The sequence below is a fragment of the Phoxinus phoxinus genome, assembly GCF_949152265.1.
Source record: "Phoxinus phoxinus genome assembly, chromosome: 21".
Taxonomy (NCBI): domain Eukaryota; kingdom Metazoa; phylum Chordata; class Actinopteri; order Cypriniformes; family Leuciscidae; genus Phoxinus; species Phoxinus phoxinus.
The window spans coordinates 31,298,787-31,320,560 of NC_136896.1; the positions used below are offsets into that span (position 1 = coordinate 31,298,787).

General features: G+C 37.7%; 1 protein-coding gene across 6 annotated transcripts in view; it reads right to left on the reverse strand.

Annotated features, from left to right (window-relative positions):
- Positions 1-20,785, reverse strand: part of LOC306989317 (myosin phosphatase Rho interacting protein) — a 66,568-nt gene extending 45,783 nt beyond the window's left edge. For 5 of the 6 annotated variants that reach the window (XM_079594894.1, XM_079594895.1, XM_079594893.1 and 2 more), the window contains exons 1-3: positions 19,891-20,785; positions 8,315-8,392; positions 7,144-7,209 (exon numbers count right to left, since the gene is read on the reverse strand). In XM_079594894.1, the coding sequence (XP_079451020.1) occupies positions 7,144-7,209; positions 8,315-8,392; positions 19,891-20,013 (267 nt within the window). In that variant the 5' untranslated portion in view covers positions 20,014-20,785. The remainder of the gene's footprint in view (positions 1-7,143; positions 7,210-8,314; positions 8,393-19,890) is intronic. The other variant, XM_079594897.1, reaches the window with a different exon arrangement.
- Between the last annotated feature and the right edge of the window lie 989 nt (positions 20,786-21,774).

Below are 21,774 nucleotides of genomic sequence, written 5' to 3' on the forward strand. Positions count from 1 at the left end.
ACCATTTATAATCATTTTTACCAATATAAATTGGGTCATTACACTGCTGTAGTTAATGCATCCGCTAATCATGCCTTTTAATACGTGTAAAAAAAATTTACCTTAAAAAAAATGTAAGTAAAAATTATTATTTTTTAAATAAATCTTTAAAAATAATAACAATTTATAGGCTAATCATTTTTCACACACAATTGCGAGTTATAAAGTCAGAAGAATTGTGAGATATAAATGCAATTCTGAGAAAAAAAAGAATTGTATATTTCTAAAAGTTTAATTCTTGCAATAGCAAATTAATAACTCACAATTCTGACTTTATAACACGCAATTCTGTGAAATAAAGTCAGAATTGCGAGATGCAAATGTCAGATAAAAAGTTGCAATTATCTTTTAAAATGTTTTAGTCAGTGGCGGAAACAAGCCTCCATAGCTATCATTATTCAATTTCAATTTCAGAGGATTATTTTTACAGCGTATAGTAAATAATGCCAGCTTTCAATCTGGATGATCTATTACTTTACATCCGGTCCGTTCCTCACACAAATCTACTGCGTAACTTCCGGAGACTTGACATCTAGTACACGAGTCACATGGACTTTTATGGTCGGCATCTCGTCATTTTGGAGCTGAACCCATTAACTTTTATTATTATAAATAAAAAAAGAACACCAACATAACAGCCCATGATGCAAAGCTCAACAGTTTCCAGTTGGTTGATAAGGGCAGATCAAAACACAAAAACAGCCAGACAAGGTTTTTAAAGATTGACAACACACAAGTGGTTAAATAAAGAGCATTTTCAGGGAGCTCTTCATACTGTACAGTAAACATGTGCCCAGACGTGCCGTGTCCGCTGTAAAACACACACCTCAGGAACACCTGAGGGCTGTAAAGCACCTGGCAATCCCTGCTTTAGTCTAAAGCGAACTGTGTTCATGAGATATAGGTCCTTTTTATACATCTGAATTAATAATCTCTCCACTGATGTGTGGTTTGTTAGGATAGGACAATATTTGGTCGAGACACAACTATTGAAAATCTGGAATCTGAGGAGCAAAAAAATTTAAACATTGAGAAAATCTCCTTTAAAGTTGTGCATTTATGTTCACGATTGTGCTGCATTCACTCACAAAAATACATGTTTTATATATTTACGGTAGGACATTTACTAAATATCTTCATGGAACATGATCTTAATATACTCATGATTTTTGGCATAAAAGAAAAATTGATAATTTTCATAATTTGAAAGCTTACAATATCTAGTTTTCATATTTGGTGGCTGTTTTTTTAAAATAAATTACAGAGGAGTAGTAATTTATCAATTTGCAAAAATAATATTTCATATTCATTAGGCGTGTTTAGGCCTTTATTTTGAAATAGCAATAAACATGAAAAATCATGAAAGATTGGTAGAAACCACCCATACTACTTCTGAATAGGATGTCTACTTCATAAATTGTATGAAAATACATGGTTCAGATCACTCAAAACATATATGGAAATGGAGGCGCCCTTATATGGTCAGTAAGGAAGCTTGGCTGTCCATCTAGTGAAAACGTTTGGTACTGCGCCCAAACTAAATCTCACTGAAAGCTAATTTTATCAGATATCAACCTAAAATTTGGAACACAACTTGTTCAGATTTTTGCCTTTCATTTTCTTGCAGTTTTAGAGTAAAATGTATATATTTTTTGCATTGTACATTTTCATAAACTCAAACGTATATAACTTTTGTTCTGTTTCACTTTCATAATTTATTCCACTTCTACAATAATCTGGCAAAAAAAATCCTAATGATTTTTGGCATAAAAGAGAAATGTATAATTTTGACCCATACAATGTATAGTTGGCTATTGCCCCAGATATACCCGTGCGGCTCCAGACTGGGTCTGTATGTGGTCACGTGTGTGTGTGTGTGTGTGTGTGTGTGTGTGTGTGTGTGTGTGTGTGTGTGTGTGTGTGTGTGTGTGTGTGTGTGTGTGTGTGTGTGTGTGTGCAGTAGTGTAGTCTCTCTTGACCTCACCAAATGACTTGTCCGGCCGTAACTCATAACACAGGGCTGTGCGAGATGGATGAGGGAGGGCATTGTTTATATTTCCAGCGAGTAGTGAAGACAATAAAAGCTAGTTCAGGGCAATACAGAGTTTCCTGCCATTGTTTGGCTTTGAAATGCTGTCAGGCCTCTCGTCTTTATAGTCTTTTCATCTCACTTCAGGACATTCTGCTGAATTAGGTCGAGAACATGGACACAACGCTTTATAAGTGCCACAGAAATGATGTGCTTCATGTTTTTGAGGATTACAGAAACCCTTTTGCATGTTTATAGTATTGAAATGTCTCGTAAAGGCGGTGTAAATCTTATCATTCAACTTTTAAGAAGCTAAATGGATTTTCATGAGTGTCTTATTTGGTGTCTCTTCTCTCCTGGGAATATTAGAATGTGTTTTACATCGATATATATTGAGATCTTCGGTTGCCTAAGTGAATTTTCTTTTTTAACTCATTGTAAAACATGCTTAAAACTACAAAAACGTCCCGATGCTGCAGCTTCCGGCTGAAATTAACATTAGTTTCAGTAAAACAGCAACAACTTTTATTCCTTTTCAATCAAATTATGATTATAGGTAGATATGCACCGATACTACATTTCATGGCTGATTATTCAGAATGATATCGGCCGATACCGATAGTCAAATAATGCTGCAAACTATTCATCAAACCTCTATATAACTGTATAAACTTTCATCACTGCTAATTTGACTTTAAAAGTCGTGCGATTCATGCAAAAAACCTTGTTATATAATTTTATATCAATGTTTCTCCAATGAGCCTGACCTGATTATTTTACGCTAGTTTGTAAAGTGTGCTATATTTAGCGTGAACACAAGTTGACCTTGAGAAAACGCTTCTCACTCCACATGAACGGCAGACTCTGAGGTCATCATATCCCAGTATGGTTGCAGTTGTTTCTAATCCCATAACTTGCCCATTGCATTACGAGAGTCTGCCGGCAAGCAGCCGTTCATCTAGCTTCACTGCCGACTCCTGTAAACACGATGAGCGCTCCGCTACGGTCTTGAAGAGAAGCATTTTAATTGTCCGACTGAGACGTTCAGGACGTGGAGTCTGTGCTCAGATCCCAATATGCCCTTATTAGGAGAAACCACGGAGGATCGCTGGAGCTCTGAGAACGCTATCCTCTAAAACCACATGGAAATGTTAAATATGCTTTGAGCTTCACGTCCCTCTACACCTCTTTCCACAACAGCACACTGGGATCGCAAAGCCAAGAGAAGATCAGCGGTGTTTGTTGTGTTGAACATCAAGTGACACAACTTTGTGTTTCCTGCTCTTCTTATATCTGTGACCCTGGAGCACAAACCCAGTCTGGAGCCGCACGGGTACATCTGTGGCAATAGCAACTATACACTGTATGGGTCAAAATTATCCATTTTTCTTTTATGCCAAAAATCATGAGGATATTAAGATCATGTTCATGAAGATATTTAGTAAATGTCCTACCGTAAATATATAAAACATGTATTTTTGTGAGTGAGTGCAGCACAATCGTGAACATAAATGCACAACTTTAAAGGAGATTTTCTCAATGTTTAGATTTTTTTGCTCCTCAGATTCCAGATTTTCAATAGTTGTGTCTCGACCAAATATTGTCCTATCCTAACACACCACACACCAATGGAGAGATTATTAATTCAGCTGTCAGATTATCTATACATCTCAATTTCAGAAAGTTGACCCATGTGACTGGTTTTGTGGTCCAGGGTCACATATATTCAAACACTCACACCTATAGTCTAAACTCGTGATACACACGTGCGCGTCGTCAGCGGTTTCACAGGTTCACGTTTGTGAAGTTTACACTGAGATGATAATGTTTTTCACAGTGTTCCACCGCTAGCACCAGATCCTGCTTCACAGTGTGTGTTCTCGAGCACCGAACACTGTTGTGTGAATGAACGGCCAGAACACATTAAAGTTTCTGTTAGACGGTGTCGTGTTAGCGAAGTTAATAACTAATGATCTTTACAACGGAAGTGAATCAATCAAAACTAACTTCATCTGGACAATAACTGTATTCTAGATCTGCTGTAAAGCCTGAACACTCGGTGTAATCTCCTGTTATCTCTGTAAAGCTGCTGTGAAACACTCTATAGTTACAGCGCTGTATAGATGAAGCTGACTTGACTATGATGTGACTCGGGTAAATCGGCGTTTGCCTCGTGCTGCACAGCAGAATGATGAATTGCATCGCCGTAATGGGCATTCCTGTAGTAAGCAAACTAGCGTGAGCGATGGGGTCAAGGGTCGCGGCGGCTCTCGCTCTCCTAGCGCTGAGCTGTGTGTGGGCTTCAGTGTTTACATGCACACGCTGTAATCGCCGGGCAGATCAGCCAGCTAATTTGGTCACCCATGTCACATTCCTGTGACACAAACAGGCCGAGTCTCTCACGACCACACGTCCGTGCTCTGCCCGTCCACACCGACCCACGGTCTCGGCTCATCTCAAACTGGACCGCTTTACTTCAGGGATTGTTATATTGCTTTTTCTTTCTTTTTTTTGCTGGGCAACGATTAATTGCATCCAAAATAAAAGTTTGTTTACATCATATATATTTGTACTGTGTGTAAATATGCACACATGCATGTATATATTTAAGAAAAATTTGTTATTTATATATGAAATATTTATATTTATATATAATATAAAAGATGTATAAATGCATATACACTATATACATTAGGGGTGGGCGATATAGCCTCAAAATTATATCACGATTAGGGCTGGGCGATAAAACGATAACGATAATTATCGCGATATAATTTTTCTCGATAAAACGATATCAAGAGTTCGATAAATGTTCGATAATGTTTTTGCGCCAAAAGCGGAACGAATCTCATTTGAACCGCGCGCCACACGGACCGTTTATCCGCTCGGCTCAAAGTCCAAACGGCAGCGCAGCGCGAGTTCACTAGAGCAGACGCGTTTACTCTGATCGGTCTCAGACACGAGATCCAGTGAGAGCGCTTGAATTCAGCGAGGAACACATGTCTCAGTGATATAAACCAGTTTAAAGGCAGATGAGACCGCACTGACGAACAGGAGAAGCACTGTGCGCAACGATACAGTCAGAAGCTTCTCCGTCTACACATTCCCATCATTTACCACGGATTTACTGTAACGCTAGCCTAGTAATAATAACTGCACCATGAAATGTGCGTGGGATATATATATTGAATTGTATAATATTATTAATGTAGACAATGTATTAAAGGACTAATGGAATATAATTACAGTTTTTAATAATGTATTTAGGCTACTGGTTTTCATAAATACCATAGAAACCATAAAGTTACATTTTATCTGTGGTTATCGTGATCTAAATGCATGATGCTGGATGACCAATGGTTCATTTTAATAAAACTAAAGAATATTACATTTTACCAAATAAAAATAATGTTGTTACTTTTTTTTTTTTAACAGATTTTACTGTTTTTGTTAATGAACATAAATTGTATAAAGTAAATCTGCATCCTAACTCAAGCTAATACTACTGAAATAAAGATGTTTATTTTGTTAAGGAAAAATGTCAAATGTTTGAATGTTCTACCTCGGATTTGTGAATGTTCCCCTGTTTGGCAAGTGTTTGTCATGATATGTTCTGACAATAAAGAGTAGTTTAAAAACACAACGCTCTGGTTTCTACAGCTTTCACGTTGGAGTAAAAATCTGTCTTTAAACTTGAAATAAATAAAGATTTGACATTTATCGATATCGACTGATATAAAAAAAAAATATCGTGATATTTTTTTTTGGCCATATTGCCCAGCCCTAATCACGATATTTAAAGAATATTTGCAATAATGGTATTTATGACGATATATATATATATATATATATTAGGGGTGGAGCCGAACCCGAATACGGTATTCGGAAAGGCACAAATAACGTGTTTTTTACAAATACTTATTTTGAACAAATACTTTAAAAAATATTTGTATTCGGGAACAAAAAAAACTTTATATCAAAAAGCTGCGTTTCCTCATGAGGCCGCAGTGCACGACGCCCGGATGATTGAGTGACGGACACAGGCTGCTCCACACAGCAACAGAGAGCGCTCGGCTGAGCGAAAAAACACTTAACTGCATCACTATTTTTGTTGAATAGATGTTTGTACCATAACTGTGTTCCTGAGGCAGTTTATAACTTTCGCGAAGCCGAGTTTGATCGGAAGATTATTCCATTACGCTGCATTATTGACGTCTGCAGTCGGGTGCTCTCATGTTTGCTCTGTTTACGTAACGTCAGCTGTTTAGCGCGGTAATTTAGACAATAGGCTGTCGACAGAGTAACGTTAACGTTCGGTTAAAAAGGTTAAAAATGCTTGTGTATTTGTGTCGAATTGTATGCACGTGTGGGAGTTATATGGTACGTTTAAGTTACTCTGTCTTTTGCAGACAGCAAGGTAGGCTTCATAATGTTCACAATGGTATTGTATTAGTTGTTGGTTTAACCATGGATGAGGTAATGGCTGTTATGTTATTTTATTTTCAATGACGTTCCTTGTTTCATTGCTGGATTTATGGAAAAACATCAACCAATATTGCATATCCATAATTATTATAATGGATATAATTAAAGAATACTTACACTATAACGTAAATAAGAAGGGTAACGCAAAAAAAAATTTTTTTTACACCTATTTTGAATTTTACTCAAATACAAATACAAATACAAATACAAATACTTTCCCCCCCTCAACAAATACAAATACAGATACAAATATCGGCTGCTTTGCACACCCCTAATATATATATAAAAATGTAGACACATATTAGGCTGCTCTCACTAAAGCTAGTGCACGGATCCATTACTGTTCTCATTATAACGTCTCTGTCACAGTATACTATACAAGTGCGCAATAAGTGCGTTAGGCTTATTTAAGACGTGTTTTTCCCCCATTAAAGCGATATAAATCTCCATTAATCGTTGCCCAGCACTATTTTCTTATTGGAGAGGATTCACTGAGGTTGGTGTTTGGTTCGGTTTGTTTGAAGAACATGAATATATTCTCTCAACTAAGCAATTCGTGGGACAAAAGGTATAAAGAACGGACAGCTCACCGATTCATCCAGTGCGAAGCGCAAGCAGCCGTGCTCATAGAGGACGAAGAACCGCCGCTGCCATTTCTGCGATCAAAGAAAAGATCATTAAATGCCATTCATATTCACTCAAATATACAACTGTCAATCAATAGTCAAAAAGAAATGCAAAAAGGCTTCAGTTTAGTCCCAGACTAAAATGTTTTCACTGAAAATATCTTAAAATATGTGAGTGCCACTTTTTCATATGGAAGCTTGTTTCACAGAATAAAACATTTTAAAAGATAATTGCGACTTTTTATCATCATAACACGCTATTGCGACTTTAAAATCATTCAATTTTCACTTTAAAACTCGCGATTCTGACAAGTTATATCTCACAAGTCAGAACTGCAAGATGTAAACATGCAATTCTGAGAAAAATAGTCAGATTTGTGAGTTTATTTCTCGCAATTGCGACTTTATACCACGCAATTCTGAGATAAAAAATCAGAATTGTAAGATAAAAAGTTGCAATCACCTTTATTATTTTTTATTCTGTGGCGGGAACGAGCTTCCATAGTGTCCCAATTGAACTAAGGCCTAATCCTGGCTTAATCTAAGCCCTGTCTGTGAAACCGGGCTGTGGTTTCTTAATTTTTGGAATATTATGTTCAAATGTAGACTGAATTCTTTGGCCACTGTAATGATCACATCAAATTAAAGCGCTAAATTGACAGCCATAACACAGTTTAGTTGAGTTAAGAGAGTTTAAGCCACAGAAGTGAACGAGTTCTATACAAAACTACCATCTTAAACTAAAGTTAACAGTATCCCACACACCCGATCACCTGTGTTACACACCAAACTAGTTTTAATTGTAATTATATGTAATTATTATTATTATTAATATAATGGCCCATTCCAAATGTTCTCCTTTTTGTTTGAGGTGGAGCGGTGATGAAATATTGTTCTTGTAAATATTGTTCTTGTTAATATTTTCTAGCATTTCAGTAATAAAAGTGTACATTTTTAAAAATGCATGCAAATTACAGTGAACCGTGAAGGACGTAAACATTTGAAATGGGCCGTTATTATAATAATAATATTTTCATTTTGTATTATTTGTTTATTATTATATTTTTTTATTTTTTTGTCTTTTACTGTGTTAGCGCTTTAGGTGTGAGAAAAGCACATTATAAATGTCTCTTACCCGGGATCTTTGCATGGGATTGTCAAAGTCCGTTCCCTCGGGAGCCAAACACAGCCATCCGCCATAGATCGGCTTGGCCTGCAAACAACATCAAAACACATTAATAAATCTTCAATCAATAAAGGTGCATATTGGAGTCATTTGTGGAGGAACATTTTGTGGTCACTCGCATTTACCTTAAAATACTCCGTCATGTTTGGTCACACAGATATAAGAGTAATGCAAACTGTAAAGGGTCTACTCTTATTTCTGTCAGAAACATTGTGCTTTTGTAAAATAATGACGCTTTCTGTCGATCTTGAACTTGATCACATAAATGAACCGAAGCTCAGCGTATACTTGCTTCACACACATGAGAAATATATCTATTGAAAGCTTGACATTTTTACATTTGAATGAACAGGTTCCAAATGGAAAATAAAATTAAAAAGCTTTATTTGAGGGCAGCCCTAGTAAAAATGGTATAATTTTTCTGGAAAAATTGAGATTTCAAATCAATTTGAACGTGTAATAAAAGCCCTTCAGAAGGTGAGCCGCATGTGCAAGCTTAGTCGAGCAGGACTGGGCAAGTTAATAAAGCTTCCCTGTAGAGAAGATGTTTTGCCTCTAAGCTAATAAATGCGTCTCACCTGGGATCAAAAACGCGAGCTCATCTGATTTAAAGATGATGTGGCGGACACATTTATGATCGTCATATATGCCATGACCTGAAATGTCAATTGAATATTCTTTTCCCTCGCATCCAAAACAAGGACTTTGAGTTTGTAAGGTTGCCATATAATGTTATAATGTTTCCTAATGCTGTTTTAGAGTCTCCTGTGACAGGCTTACATGCATCCAAAGTCAAAAACACTGATTTCCTCATAATATCCACTGCACATCACCTTATTTCTCAGTGTCTGAAACGCTTCCATCAAAGATTGAGGCCACATTTACACATAGCCGGGTATTTAGAGAAACGAATATTTCCCCCCCTCCGTTTTCAATAATAACATCGTGCACACAACCCGCATAAATATGCCGTCGAGCGCCTTTATAACTATGCTAAACCTATGGGCGGCAGTGTAGGGAGAAGGATAAAGCCATGCAAGCCAATCAGAATCCTCAGAATCGACAAGAGAGAACCTAAAACCCCGTTTCTCCCAGTTGACACGACAACATATAACCGGCGTTTTCAGAAATCTCCACTTTGGCCGGAGTTTTTAGAAATGATCGTTTTCTGGGATAAAAACGGCGTTTTCGTGTAAATGACAGGCCAAAACGCAGAGAAATATCTGCGTTTTCCCATCGTGTAAACGGGGCCTCAGTCTCGCTAAGCTCCGCCTCTCTGAGAGCTGCTCTGCTGTGATTGGTCAGAAACTAATCGCTCATTATAATATCTGAACCTCAGCTCTTGATCACAGTGATACGAACAGTAACGATGGCGTTTTTGTTCTTCTCCACATGAACAACACGAACCAAACTCTTCCAGTCTCAGATGCACTATAGTGTTTGAGGGCGGAGCTAAGAGACGCTGCTCAGCCAATCAAGACCATTCATGCAAATTAGTTACAAACCTACATAGAAATGTTACGGAAGTGAGACTGGAATGGGGTCCAACGGGTTGAAGGTCCAAATTGCAGTTTCAAAGTCTCGACACGATCCCAGCCGTGGAATAAGTCTTATCTAGACAAACCAGCGGCCATTTTATAACAAAATAAACATCTATATACTTTTAACCACAAATGCTCATCTAGGTCACGCGTGATATCATGTACAGTGTTTACAAAGCAAACGTGCAAAGACTAAGTCAGCGCTATTTTAAAAAAAAATCTGACATCATGGTTTTACCTTTATTTTTTTGTAAATGCCGTTTGACTTTGTTTTTATACGTTTGCTTTGTAAACACTGGGTCTGTTCTTCCGCCTACGCCTGCGTGACCTTTCAACCTGATGACGTAATGTGTGTGTCTCATCACAGCGAGTGCAAGACCAGCATTAGTGGTTAAAAGTATATAAATGTGTATTTTGTTATAAAATGTCCACTGGTTTGTCTAGATGAGACTCTTATTCCTCGGCTGGATCGTGAGAGACTTTGAAGCTGAAACTCAAATCTGGACCTTCGACCCGCTGGACCATTGAAGACACTATATGGAGAACATCTGGAGTGTGTTCCTCACACACCTGCATTTCTGTTCCACTGAAGAGAGAAAGACATGAACATCTTGGATGACGTGAGGAGAGTAAATTATCAGTCAATTTTAAATCTGAAGTGAACAAATCCTTTTAAGATATACTGGCAATCAAAATCCATGAGTTGATCACGACCCATAAATACGTCTTTAAAACGGCAGAGAATACCTGGGGATTAAATTAAATGATTACAGCCTCTGCTATCACATTATAACTGCTATAAAAATTATCATTTAGGAACTGGTATCAAAGTCATGGTATAGGTAAAAAATGTTGAAAATAAATCATCCACCCGCCAATCGCCGAACCTTTGATATTCTCAGATTTAAATATCTGCATCTGATCATCACATTACAATTATTCAAATTCTCAGTGTTAAGCATGATAATAAGGTAACATATCACTGTGTATGATTTAAAAAAGTAACACTTTAGTTTAAGATCTAATTCTCACTATTAACTAGTTGCTTATTATTGCATATTACTAGGATATCGGCTGTTTATCAGTATAAACTCAGGGTTTTATAATCCCTGAGGTCCCGAATGTGAGGCAGTTAGGGGGTTCAGGGGCTCCCCGGGACACTTCATGTTTCTGATCTACATATGTGCATTTTAAGATGTTTTGAAGGCCAAAAAAAATTGATAACAATAACTTTAAAACCATGTCAGCGGGCAGTAGATTATTTGTCAATACCTGCTCTCTCATTTCCATCACTCTTTCTTTTATATTATAATATTCATTCTTAATATGTACACATTCATATTAACCTGTGCCTTATGCTTATATGATGGAAACGGCTTCGTTAATGTTTTTTTGCCCCCTCCCCTCACAATGACAGTAACGTTAGCCTTAACTAATTATTACATTAAGTTACATGAATCACGTCACATAGGCCTATTTTCAGTTAAAAATGTCGAAATTAGACAAACGTTTATTAGTTTGCCTGATTATTTCTAACATGTATGACCTAAATAAAACAGCGGTCAAATATTAAATGTTTAGTTTAGCTACTTACATCTTATCTCGCGCTTGAGCATAAACTATCATAGACAAAGTTGCGCTGCTAAAATTCGCGCGCAGGCGCTTCTGTGAACATAAAGCTACTTTGATTTGATTGGTCATCTCAATTATTCTGACATTGACGGGCAGTGACGGACCAATGAGGCTCAGATGAACACACACACTGTCCTCTGTGTCTGACGTGCGCTCAGTGCGAAAGCTCGATTTAAAAATCAAATATTTTTCTCCTCCGTGGTATAATTTTTTGGGGGGGACAAATGCGACCCCCCACGTCCCCCCCGGTTCCTACGCCCTTGTTTCCAGCATTCATTTTCTGTTAACATGTACATTTATGCATTTGGCAGACGCTTTTATCCAAAGCGACTTACATTGCATTTCAAGCTACACATTTACATTCTTACCAGTTCTTGCTTTCCCTGGGAATCGAACCCGTGACCTTGGCGTTGCAAGAGCTCTACTGTTTTAACCACACTTTTATTTACCCTTTTTCTTTATTTTTTTACTGTTAAACCCCCCCAAAAGACAAACAACAGAGGACACCTAGGGACTAGATTTCGCCTCTTTCCTCTTTGGACGAGGTGGGGGACTGGAAGCACAACACAACACAGCTGTGCCTCCAGCATGAGGAGCACCGAGACACACCCGAGTGTTTTCCTCCACACATTGAAGGGCCACTTCCGCTCTCCAGCTTCACGGATCACGTTTAACTCCCAATTTCCTCCCAGCGGCCCACTTTACCCCCGCCACCCCCTCAGCGCTGGACACACTCGCCCTGAACTTTCACCCGCCCCGTCTAAACTTACCCAACACCCACCGGGCCGAACCACAGCCTCAGAAGTGGGATCGACCTCTGGGAAACTCTGATCCACTTTCCCAACACACACTTCCTGTCACAAGCGTCTCTGCCTGGGAATCACACTGGGACGCTGCAGTGACGCAACTCTCTATTTATAACATGTGGGCTGGACATAGAAGTCAAAAAACAAGTTTAAACAGATTAAATGTAGGCAGCTGGATTTATATTATCGCATTTTCATTTCTGCATCGAACTTCTGAAGACGTTTTTCTTTTTAAAAGGCGTGGTTGATTATGATTTGACTTTTCTAACTGTAGTTAGTGTGTAATGTTGTGTTTTCTGACTGTAGTTAGTGTGTAATGTTGTGTTTTCTGACTGTAGTTAGTGTGTAATGTTGTGTTTTCTGACTGTAGTTAGTGTGTAATGTGTTTTCTGACTGTAGTTAGTGTGTAATGTTAAGTTAGTGTGTAATGTTTAGTTAGTGTGTAATGTTGTGTTTGATCATAAACAACATCTGCAAAGTTACAACACTCAAAGTTCAGAACAAAGGGAGATATTTGCTTTTAAAGAAAAGGACTACAACAAACGGCTGGTAGGAACTACACGACATTCCTCCCGGGTTAGTGACATCACCAACCCTAGAATTTGCATAAGCCCCGCCCCCTGAACACAGTCCATGTTGAGGAGAGTTAGAGTTGCTGTAGTCGAGCACATTTGTGACTTTAGCATCCATCTTTTCACATGCACTAAAAAGTCACTCTGTGTGCATCTCACAACAGTTCCTATACGAGCGGATTATAGATTAGCATGACAGAATATGCTAATTGAAGATAGTTAACTCCACATCAGCGACATAAACTCATCAACTGACCATTCAGAGACGTCCTGTTCTTCTACATGTTGTCTCTTCTTCTAGAGTCTCTCGATCTTTGTCTGACTCCGGTTTAACATTAAAGACAGAACCGTTTCTGTCATTTTAGTGTGTGTGTGTGCGTGAGGTAACGGAGCTGCTAACACACACACAAGCTCTTGTAGCTCCGCCCCCTGTGCCGGGAGCAGCAACTCATTTGCATTTAAAGAGACAGACACAAAACGGCCTCAATAAGTGACAATTTTACCATGCTATGTAATATCTGTGGGATGTTTTGAGCTAAAACTTCACACACACACTCTGGGGACATCAGAGACTTATTTTACATCTTGTGAGAAGGGCATTATACCCCCCCTTTAAATAATATTCCCACCAAAAAATTAAACAACTCAAATTTCTAAAGCACTTTCAAAACCATTAGAATGGAATGCTGTCCATAAATAGTGAATAACTCTAAAAATACATAAAATAACATCAAAACATAACACCAAGAAAATCATACACCGATCACTCAGTTCTCAGACCTAATCAAACGCCAAAAGCTTGATAAAATAATTAAGTTTCAAGTCCTTTTAAAAAAATACCCATGCTTGACGAGGATTTTGTATAGCTTTATAAAAAAGCCAAATATGGTTATAATCGCTTTCTCATTTAGCCTCAGTGGCCTTCAGGTTCAGCGTATGGAAATTGTATGGAAATTAAATCTTGAGGAAGTGTTACATGACAGAAGGACAAAGCAATATTGATCAGATCAATCAATACGCTGAAGATATGCTTCTTTAATGAATAGAATATAGAAAGTTTGTTTATTTTTTTCATTTATTTGAAATAGAATTTGTCTTTACTACAACTTTAGATAAATTTAACCCCCCCCCCCCCAAAAAAAGAATTCTTTCTGACCCCAAACTTTTGAACGGCAGTGGATATATGATTATGCAACTATGTGTGATTAACAGTTATTATAAAAATGACAGTCACTACCACAGTTTGCTATGGGAGATATTTAAGGGAAAAACAGATCCGGTCTGCGTACGTATATGGAGTCAATTCCACAGAGAAGGCCAGACTGAACATACTTTCAGAAATCAGTCAGTGAAGATTACAGTATTTTGAGAGTGTTTTACCCCCGGGTGAGTCAGCGACGGCGCGCTGCCAACATTTCCTCACAGGAACCGTTTGGCTCAAACATCAACGTATACCGTCACATTAAACGTCCTCTGCCAGAGGTGAAGAGGAACAGATTAGGTAACTAACTTTTGCTTTTTTGCATATACATTACATAGATTCACAAATGGTCAACATTTAGGCTGATAAAGGCCCCATCCACACTACTGCGTTTTCGTTTAGAAACGGAGACCTTTTGCTATGTTTGCACCGCCTGTCCAGACTACAACGGCAGAAACGAAGACCTAAAACTGAGAAGTTTAGAAACGCTCCGACCCAGTTTTGCGTTTTGAATCTCCGGAGGGCGTTTAGTGAAGACGGTCGAAACGGAGGACTTTAGAAACGATGACGAGAGGCTCACGCTCGGCTCTATGATTGGGTGTCATCAGTCATGGCGTATCCTTCCCTGATTCGTCAGCCACCCATCACATGACCCGTCCCCGGGAAGAAAACATACAAAAACAGCCTGGACTGCGTAACATTAGTGACTGCAACATGGATAACAAATTACAAGCGTTACTGACGTCGATGTGTTTGCTAGCCGCTGTTGTGCAAGTAAATTCTGCATTTTACAATCTTATCACTGCCTACATGCGGCTGTGTACACCGGCACGCGCACGCCCAGCGTTGGTGAACGGTCACGTGATCCGCGTTTTCAGTCGTTTTAATGTGGACGGAGATCAATTCTAATACGCAGATAAAGCGCTGGTGTGGACGGAGATCGTATTCGTTTTAATTCTCCGTTTCTAAACTAAAACGCAGTAGTGTGGATGAGGCCTAAGTGGCACTCTCTCTCAATTTGGAAAACTGTGTTTGACAGTTATTCACCAATCAACAAAATTACACCGCGTCCTAATTAGGGCTGGGCGATAAAACGATAATCATAATTATCGCGATATAATTTGTCTCGATAAAACGATATCAAGAGTTCGATAAATGTTCGATAATGTTTTTGCGCCAAAAGCGGAACGAATCTCATTTGAACCGCGCGCGCCACACGGACCGTTTATCCGCTCGGCTCAAAGTCCAAACGGCAGCGCAGCGCGAGTTCACTAGAGCACACGCGTTTACTCTGATCGGTCTCTGCCACGAGATCCAGTGAGAAGCGCTTGAATTCAGCGAAGAACACAAATGTCTCAGTGATTTAAACCAGTTTAAAGGCAGATGAAACCGCGCTGACGAACAGGAGAAGCACTGTGCGCAACGATACAGTCAGAAGCTTCTCCGTCTAACGTTACACATTCCCATCATTTACCACGGATTTACTGTAACGTTAGCCTAGTAATATTAACTGCACCATGAAATGTGGGATATATATATTGAATTGTATAATACTATTAATGTAGACGATGTATTGAAGGACTAATGGAATATAATTACAGTTTTTAATCATGTATTTAGGCTACTGGTTTTCATAAAGAAACCATAAAGTTACATTTTATCTGTGGTTATCATAACTACACGTGACGCCGCGACGCGCGATAAAAGGTTATAGATAGATCGATTTTTTTATTTGTCCTCGAGAGGAAATTTGTTTCCACCATAGATGCGTACAAAATACAAACACACATAACATGAACATATAAACATAAAAAACACACAAAAAAAACACAAGAGCGTATAGATACAGGAACAAAACTCTCACTAAACTTGGCGCTTCTACACATGGGTAACCTATACCTACGGCCAGACGTCAGAAGGATAAAATATTTGTAAAGTGGGTGTTCTGAGTAAATTAAGAATTTTTATGCCTTTCGCAACGTGAATGTCGATTATTTTCCATGTTAATGAGAGTTGTTGTGCTAACCGGCCGCGACGGCGACACGCGACGATTTTTCTGCGGCGTCGCGCTGGAACAACAAACACAAAGTGTGGCGATGATAATCTCAGGCGCTGTTTATGTGCTTTATTTAATGTTAAAAGCGTGTCATGTGACTTTGAATATCATTTAGTGCTCCAGCTTTGAGCTGTAAAAGCAACAGTGGAGAATTATCCTCAGATCTTGAGATTAAACATGGAAACAAGAATGTTCAAACTGTGAACAAACAAGTATATTCTTTGATAAAGATTGTTTTAGTGACTCAGTAGCCTGTGTTTTAATAATGTTTAAATGGTGTAATATTTGTGAATTTGATAAAATGTAGCCTACTTTTCCATTTTCTTGCGATTGCCGTCAAGATTACTCTCTGGTGCACTCGCCGCGAGACTCCGCCCACACGCTGTTCTGATTGGCTGTTGGTTCTGAATTGTTATTGATTTTGACGCATCTCGCAGTCGCGTCTAGTGTGAACAGACATTATTTGTAGCTGGAATCTTATCGCATCGCGTCTGTTTAGGACACAATTAGGGCTGGGCGATAAAACGATAAAGATAATTATCGCGATATAATTTTTCTCGATAAAACGATATCAAGAGTTCGATAAATGTTCGATAATGTTTATGCGCCAAAAGCGGAACGAAACTCATTTGAACCGCGCGCGCCACACGGAAAAATGACAAATGTTTGAATGTTGACAAGTGTTTGTCATGATGTGTTTGACAATAAAGAGTAGTTTAAAACCACAATTAACGCTCTGGTTTCTTTTTGCTCCTAACTTTCACTTAGGAGCAAAAATCTGGCTTTAAACTTGAAAGAAATAAAGATTTGACATTTATCGTGGTAATTATCGATATCGACTGATATAAAAAAAAATATTGTGATAATTTTTTTTGGCCATATCGCCCAGCCCTAGACAATCATTTTGAAAGGCCAAAATCATTCTTGGCAAAATGGATTCAAACAATTGAGATTGAAATATTCTGCTTCGCCTGGTAACAGAATATTAGATTTGATTATGGCACACCTGAAAAATGTTTCTGATGTCACATATATAGTGTAGCACACACTAGTAAAACAATATAAAAAATGATATCTGGTGCCTGAATAATTTTTGGTTTGTTTTATGTGAATAAAAGCCTGAATTAAATCTGTTCATCCATATAAAGATTAAAACCGCTCGATTAGTTTATTGCACAATCTCTTCATGAACTTTGCAGCTCTGATTGAGTGGACTTCGCATGCGTTTGGGAGAAAATCCATTAGATATATATAAAGATAATGCAGTAGTGTACTTGGTCTAATTTACAGCGTCTAATCTGATAATACGGTGTCAAGACAAAAATAAAGAAATAATAAAGTGCCACCGTTGCACAGTATCAGAGCCATAAAGGGTTTAAGGTCGTAAGGTCATCTCAGCGGGATTAGTGTGTGATGTAATCCATAACAATGACTAATGATTCTGGCAGAGAAAGGGTTAACCGCTGGTAATCTCACTCAAACCACCACACACACACACACACACACACACACGCGCAGGAGGATGCTGACGTCACTTGACAAGTATGGGATCAATTAAAACACACACACACACACACAAACAGACCCTTATGGTCTGAAACTTTTCCTCTCATCACTCTCTTTCAAGAGCTAAATATGGAAATATGGTCAAATGAACTCCAACGTCAGTTCATCTCTCACACTCTCTCACACACACACACACACACACACACACACACACAATCGAGATGGCCAATTATTTCACAATCTCCAGCAGTAAAGTCATAAAGCCTGTGATCCTGGCAAACGCTGGTTATTACAACCCTTGGCTTAATTAAAAGTTTCCTGTAAAGCGCTCGCAGAAAATAATGCATTCTTACATATTCCACTGGAAGCTTTTACTGAACACACACACACACACACACACACACACACACACACACACACACACACACACACACACACACACAAAGTTAACGGGCAGTCAATCAATGACCAACGTGTGTGTTGAGTGGTAGATATAGTTATATGGACTATACAATGAATGGCGTGTGTGTGTGTGTGTGTGTGTGTGTGTGTGTGTGTGTGTGTGTGTGTGTGTCTGTGTGTGTGTGTCTGTCTGTCTGTGTGTGTGTGTGTGTGTGTCTGTGTGTGTGTCTGTGTGTGTGTGTGTGTGTGTGTTTACAGCACTTGTAGTGGTTTCAACATTGAAAGATCATTTAATTGGGTCGTTCCTTCTCAAATCAACCAAAATTCAGAAACTTCAAACCAAATCTGGCTCAGTCTGCAGACTCTGCACACAACTAAACTTACTGCACTTAAAGAAGTAATTTCTGAAGAATAAATAATGTTTAAACTACACATGTACTTTGTTTCCCTCTATCAGAAGAATAGCATTAAACACACCAGTGTCTGTATAGAAATAAAATAATGATGCCTGCATATTTCTACATTTTTTAGATCCCATTTGGCTCCAAATCTCAGGTGAAAATTGTCATTTTGATCGTCCTCTATATTACAATATAGTGGATTACTCAGTAAATATACATTGTATTAAACATTTTTGACTATCTGTATGAAAAGTAACATGTTCAAACAACTTAATTTGCAAAATGGAAACAAAACAATACAATATTCGTAATATATTGTTGCTTTAAACGGTTACTACACAAATATTAAACATTTAAATTAAAAACTTTACTATCTTTAACAATTTTAATTGATTAATTCACTAGAAGATATAGTTCCTAAAATAACAGAAATGTGCTATGTGGAATATAAGCAGTGATTGGGATTTCCGCAAGAATGGAACATGGAACTGACCAATCAGAGCTCAGGAGTGGCGCTCTGCTGGCTCCTGATTGGCCAATACAATGTTCCAAATGTTCCAAGACACAACAGAGAACTCGAATAGACTTAATAACAGTATTAGATAAATAAATAATATATTTTTCTTTACAGTAAAAAGCCTCCTCGCAATCCCTGTCATCATGACACACACACACACACACACACACACAAACACTATGTGAACAGGGCAAACCCTTTCTAAACAACACGGGCTGATGATTTAGCAAAAGTCTGATTAGTGGTCACTGCAAACTGATCAATAAAGTGCTGTCAGCTAATGGAAATCCATAACCAGCGTCACTGCAATCATGATCACTACAGAACAAACTGCAATTTACCAAATATTGAACATTTTCACTTTTTTATGTAACCCGATTTCTGCCACATAAGAAACAAATCAAAAGGCATAATAATGATAGGCTATAAATAGTCAAAATTATGAGATTATAGTCGAAATTGACTATTCATCATCATAATTATGAGATGAAATTATGACATATGAATCAAAATAATTTAGATAAAAGTCCAAATTACGATTAGAATCAAGTCATGAGAATCAATTTGAAATTGAGATCAAAGTCATGAATTCAATTTATGTGAATTTCGATTTTCTAACCATTTCGAATTTTCATCTATGTCATAATTAAGAGATGAAATTATAACAAATCTAAATTGTCATACTAAATCATAATTATGAGAATAAAATTTAAAAATCAGTTTAATTTCGATTTCGTATGTAACCATTTCGAATTTTCATCTCCTAATCATAACGAAGCATGTCACAATTTCACCTTTTTTGTCATAATTATAAACTATTGACTAATATGGGCTTCCATAATTCGCTGGAAGGAATTCGAAGTGAGGCGAGTGACTGAAGCGCGTTCACACCTGATTGAGATCCTGGTCCGTCAGCAGATGCAGTTCTCGAGGCTTGAAGCAGTTCTGACACTTGCTTTTGTTGAAAATGTTCGCTTGAAATTTCCTACACGTGTTTTCCTTCGTACTCGACATCGTATTCCTCTGTGTGTGTGTGTGTGTGTGTGTGTGTCTCAGAATCCCAACAGCGAAGACGGTAATAATCCCGATGCTCTTTCATCCGATTCTTGACGCGCAGAACATGATCAGCAGCTTTTTTTCCACCTCGATATCTCCTTTCTTTGCGGACTAGTGTGTAGTTTATATAAGCAGATCTCTAGTTAATGATGTGGTTGAGTTCATGGCCTGCCTCACAAAGCGACTCTCTAATCTCATTTCTGCGCGAATCAATGCTGGAATTGTGCAAGCGGTAAACAAAGCGATTATTTCACGTGTTCCTCAGGGAAAATTAAACGGGATCTTCTAGGAGGTGATGAAAAAAAATGGAAAAACTGGAGGTATATCCTGGTTTTTAATCCCAAAGGCAAATTCTCTCTCCGGCTCGAAGTTTAACGTTAGTTAGCGTCAGTTAACGTTAGCTCGCTAATCAAGCCTCTCCCGCAGCTCGTTTAGCGGAGCTTTAAAAATCCCTCTGTTCGGGGAACCTGACATTTTATCCTCCTCCGGTTCCGTACATGTCTTCTCTCAGACGTTACGGCTCCATGATCTGCGATAAACGCCTGGTTTAAAGGGTTTTCCAGGGCGAACAGGGTCTGTTTTCTCTCCCCTCAGCCGCGCTCGAGCTTTCCCAATGGAGGGAGGTCGCGAGCCGCTGCTGGAATTTCTTCTGATCTCGCGAGAGTTGGGAGCGCGAGAGCAGGACTGATCTCGAGATATCCACCCTGTGGCCACTACTGAGTGAGCGTACAGAAGTCATGATAATTACATAAACATTTAAATTATGAGGGGAAACGCTGAAACTATGATATACTAAATCCTAAATGTCAATGTAAAAAAAATCGAAATATGTCAAAATTATATCTTTTTATTTTGTCATAATTTCACTTTACATCTCATGAATTTACATTAGCAAGTCAGTTTTTACAATAATGACTCTTTAAGTCATAATTTCTACTTTTTGTCATAATTTCGAAATAATGTCTAATTTTAACCTTGCATTGTATCATTTTTAACTTTTTATGTTATGAATAGGACTATTTAAGTCATAGTTTCGACTTTCAATTGTGATAAATAGGACATTTTAAGTCGACTTTTTTCTCATAATAACTTAGTATTTCATCATTTTTACTTTTTATGTCATAATTTCACTTTTTATCTCGTAATATGACTTGTCATAATAATACTTCACAATTTCGACTTTTTGTCATAATTTACTTTTTTAAGTCATAATTTTGACTTTTGTCTCATAATTATACCAGTATTATATAATTTAGATTTTTTATGTCATAATTTTTGTCTAATATGTTTTGACATAATTATGACTCTTTTTAGTCATCATTTCTACTTTTTGTCATAATTTTATGTCATAATTATGACTTTTTAAGTCATACTTTCTGTCACATAATTTTGACTTTTGTGTCATAATTGACTTTTTTAAGTCATAATTTTGACTTTTTGTCTCATAATTATACCAGTATTATATAATTTCGATTTTTTATGTCATAATTTTTGTCTCATATTTTTTTTACATAATTATGACTCTTTTTAGTCATCATTTCTACTTTTTGTCATAATTTTATGTCATGATTGACTTTTTAAGTCATACCTGTAGCTAATATTAAATTTTTGTCTCATAATATTGACTTCGCTTTATATCATTATTACTTTTTATGTTATAATTAGGACTATTTAAGGCATACCTGTAGCTCATTTCAACTTTTTGTCTCATAATGATGT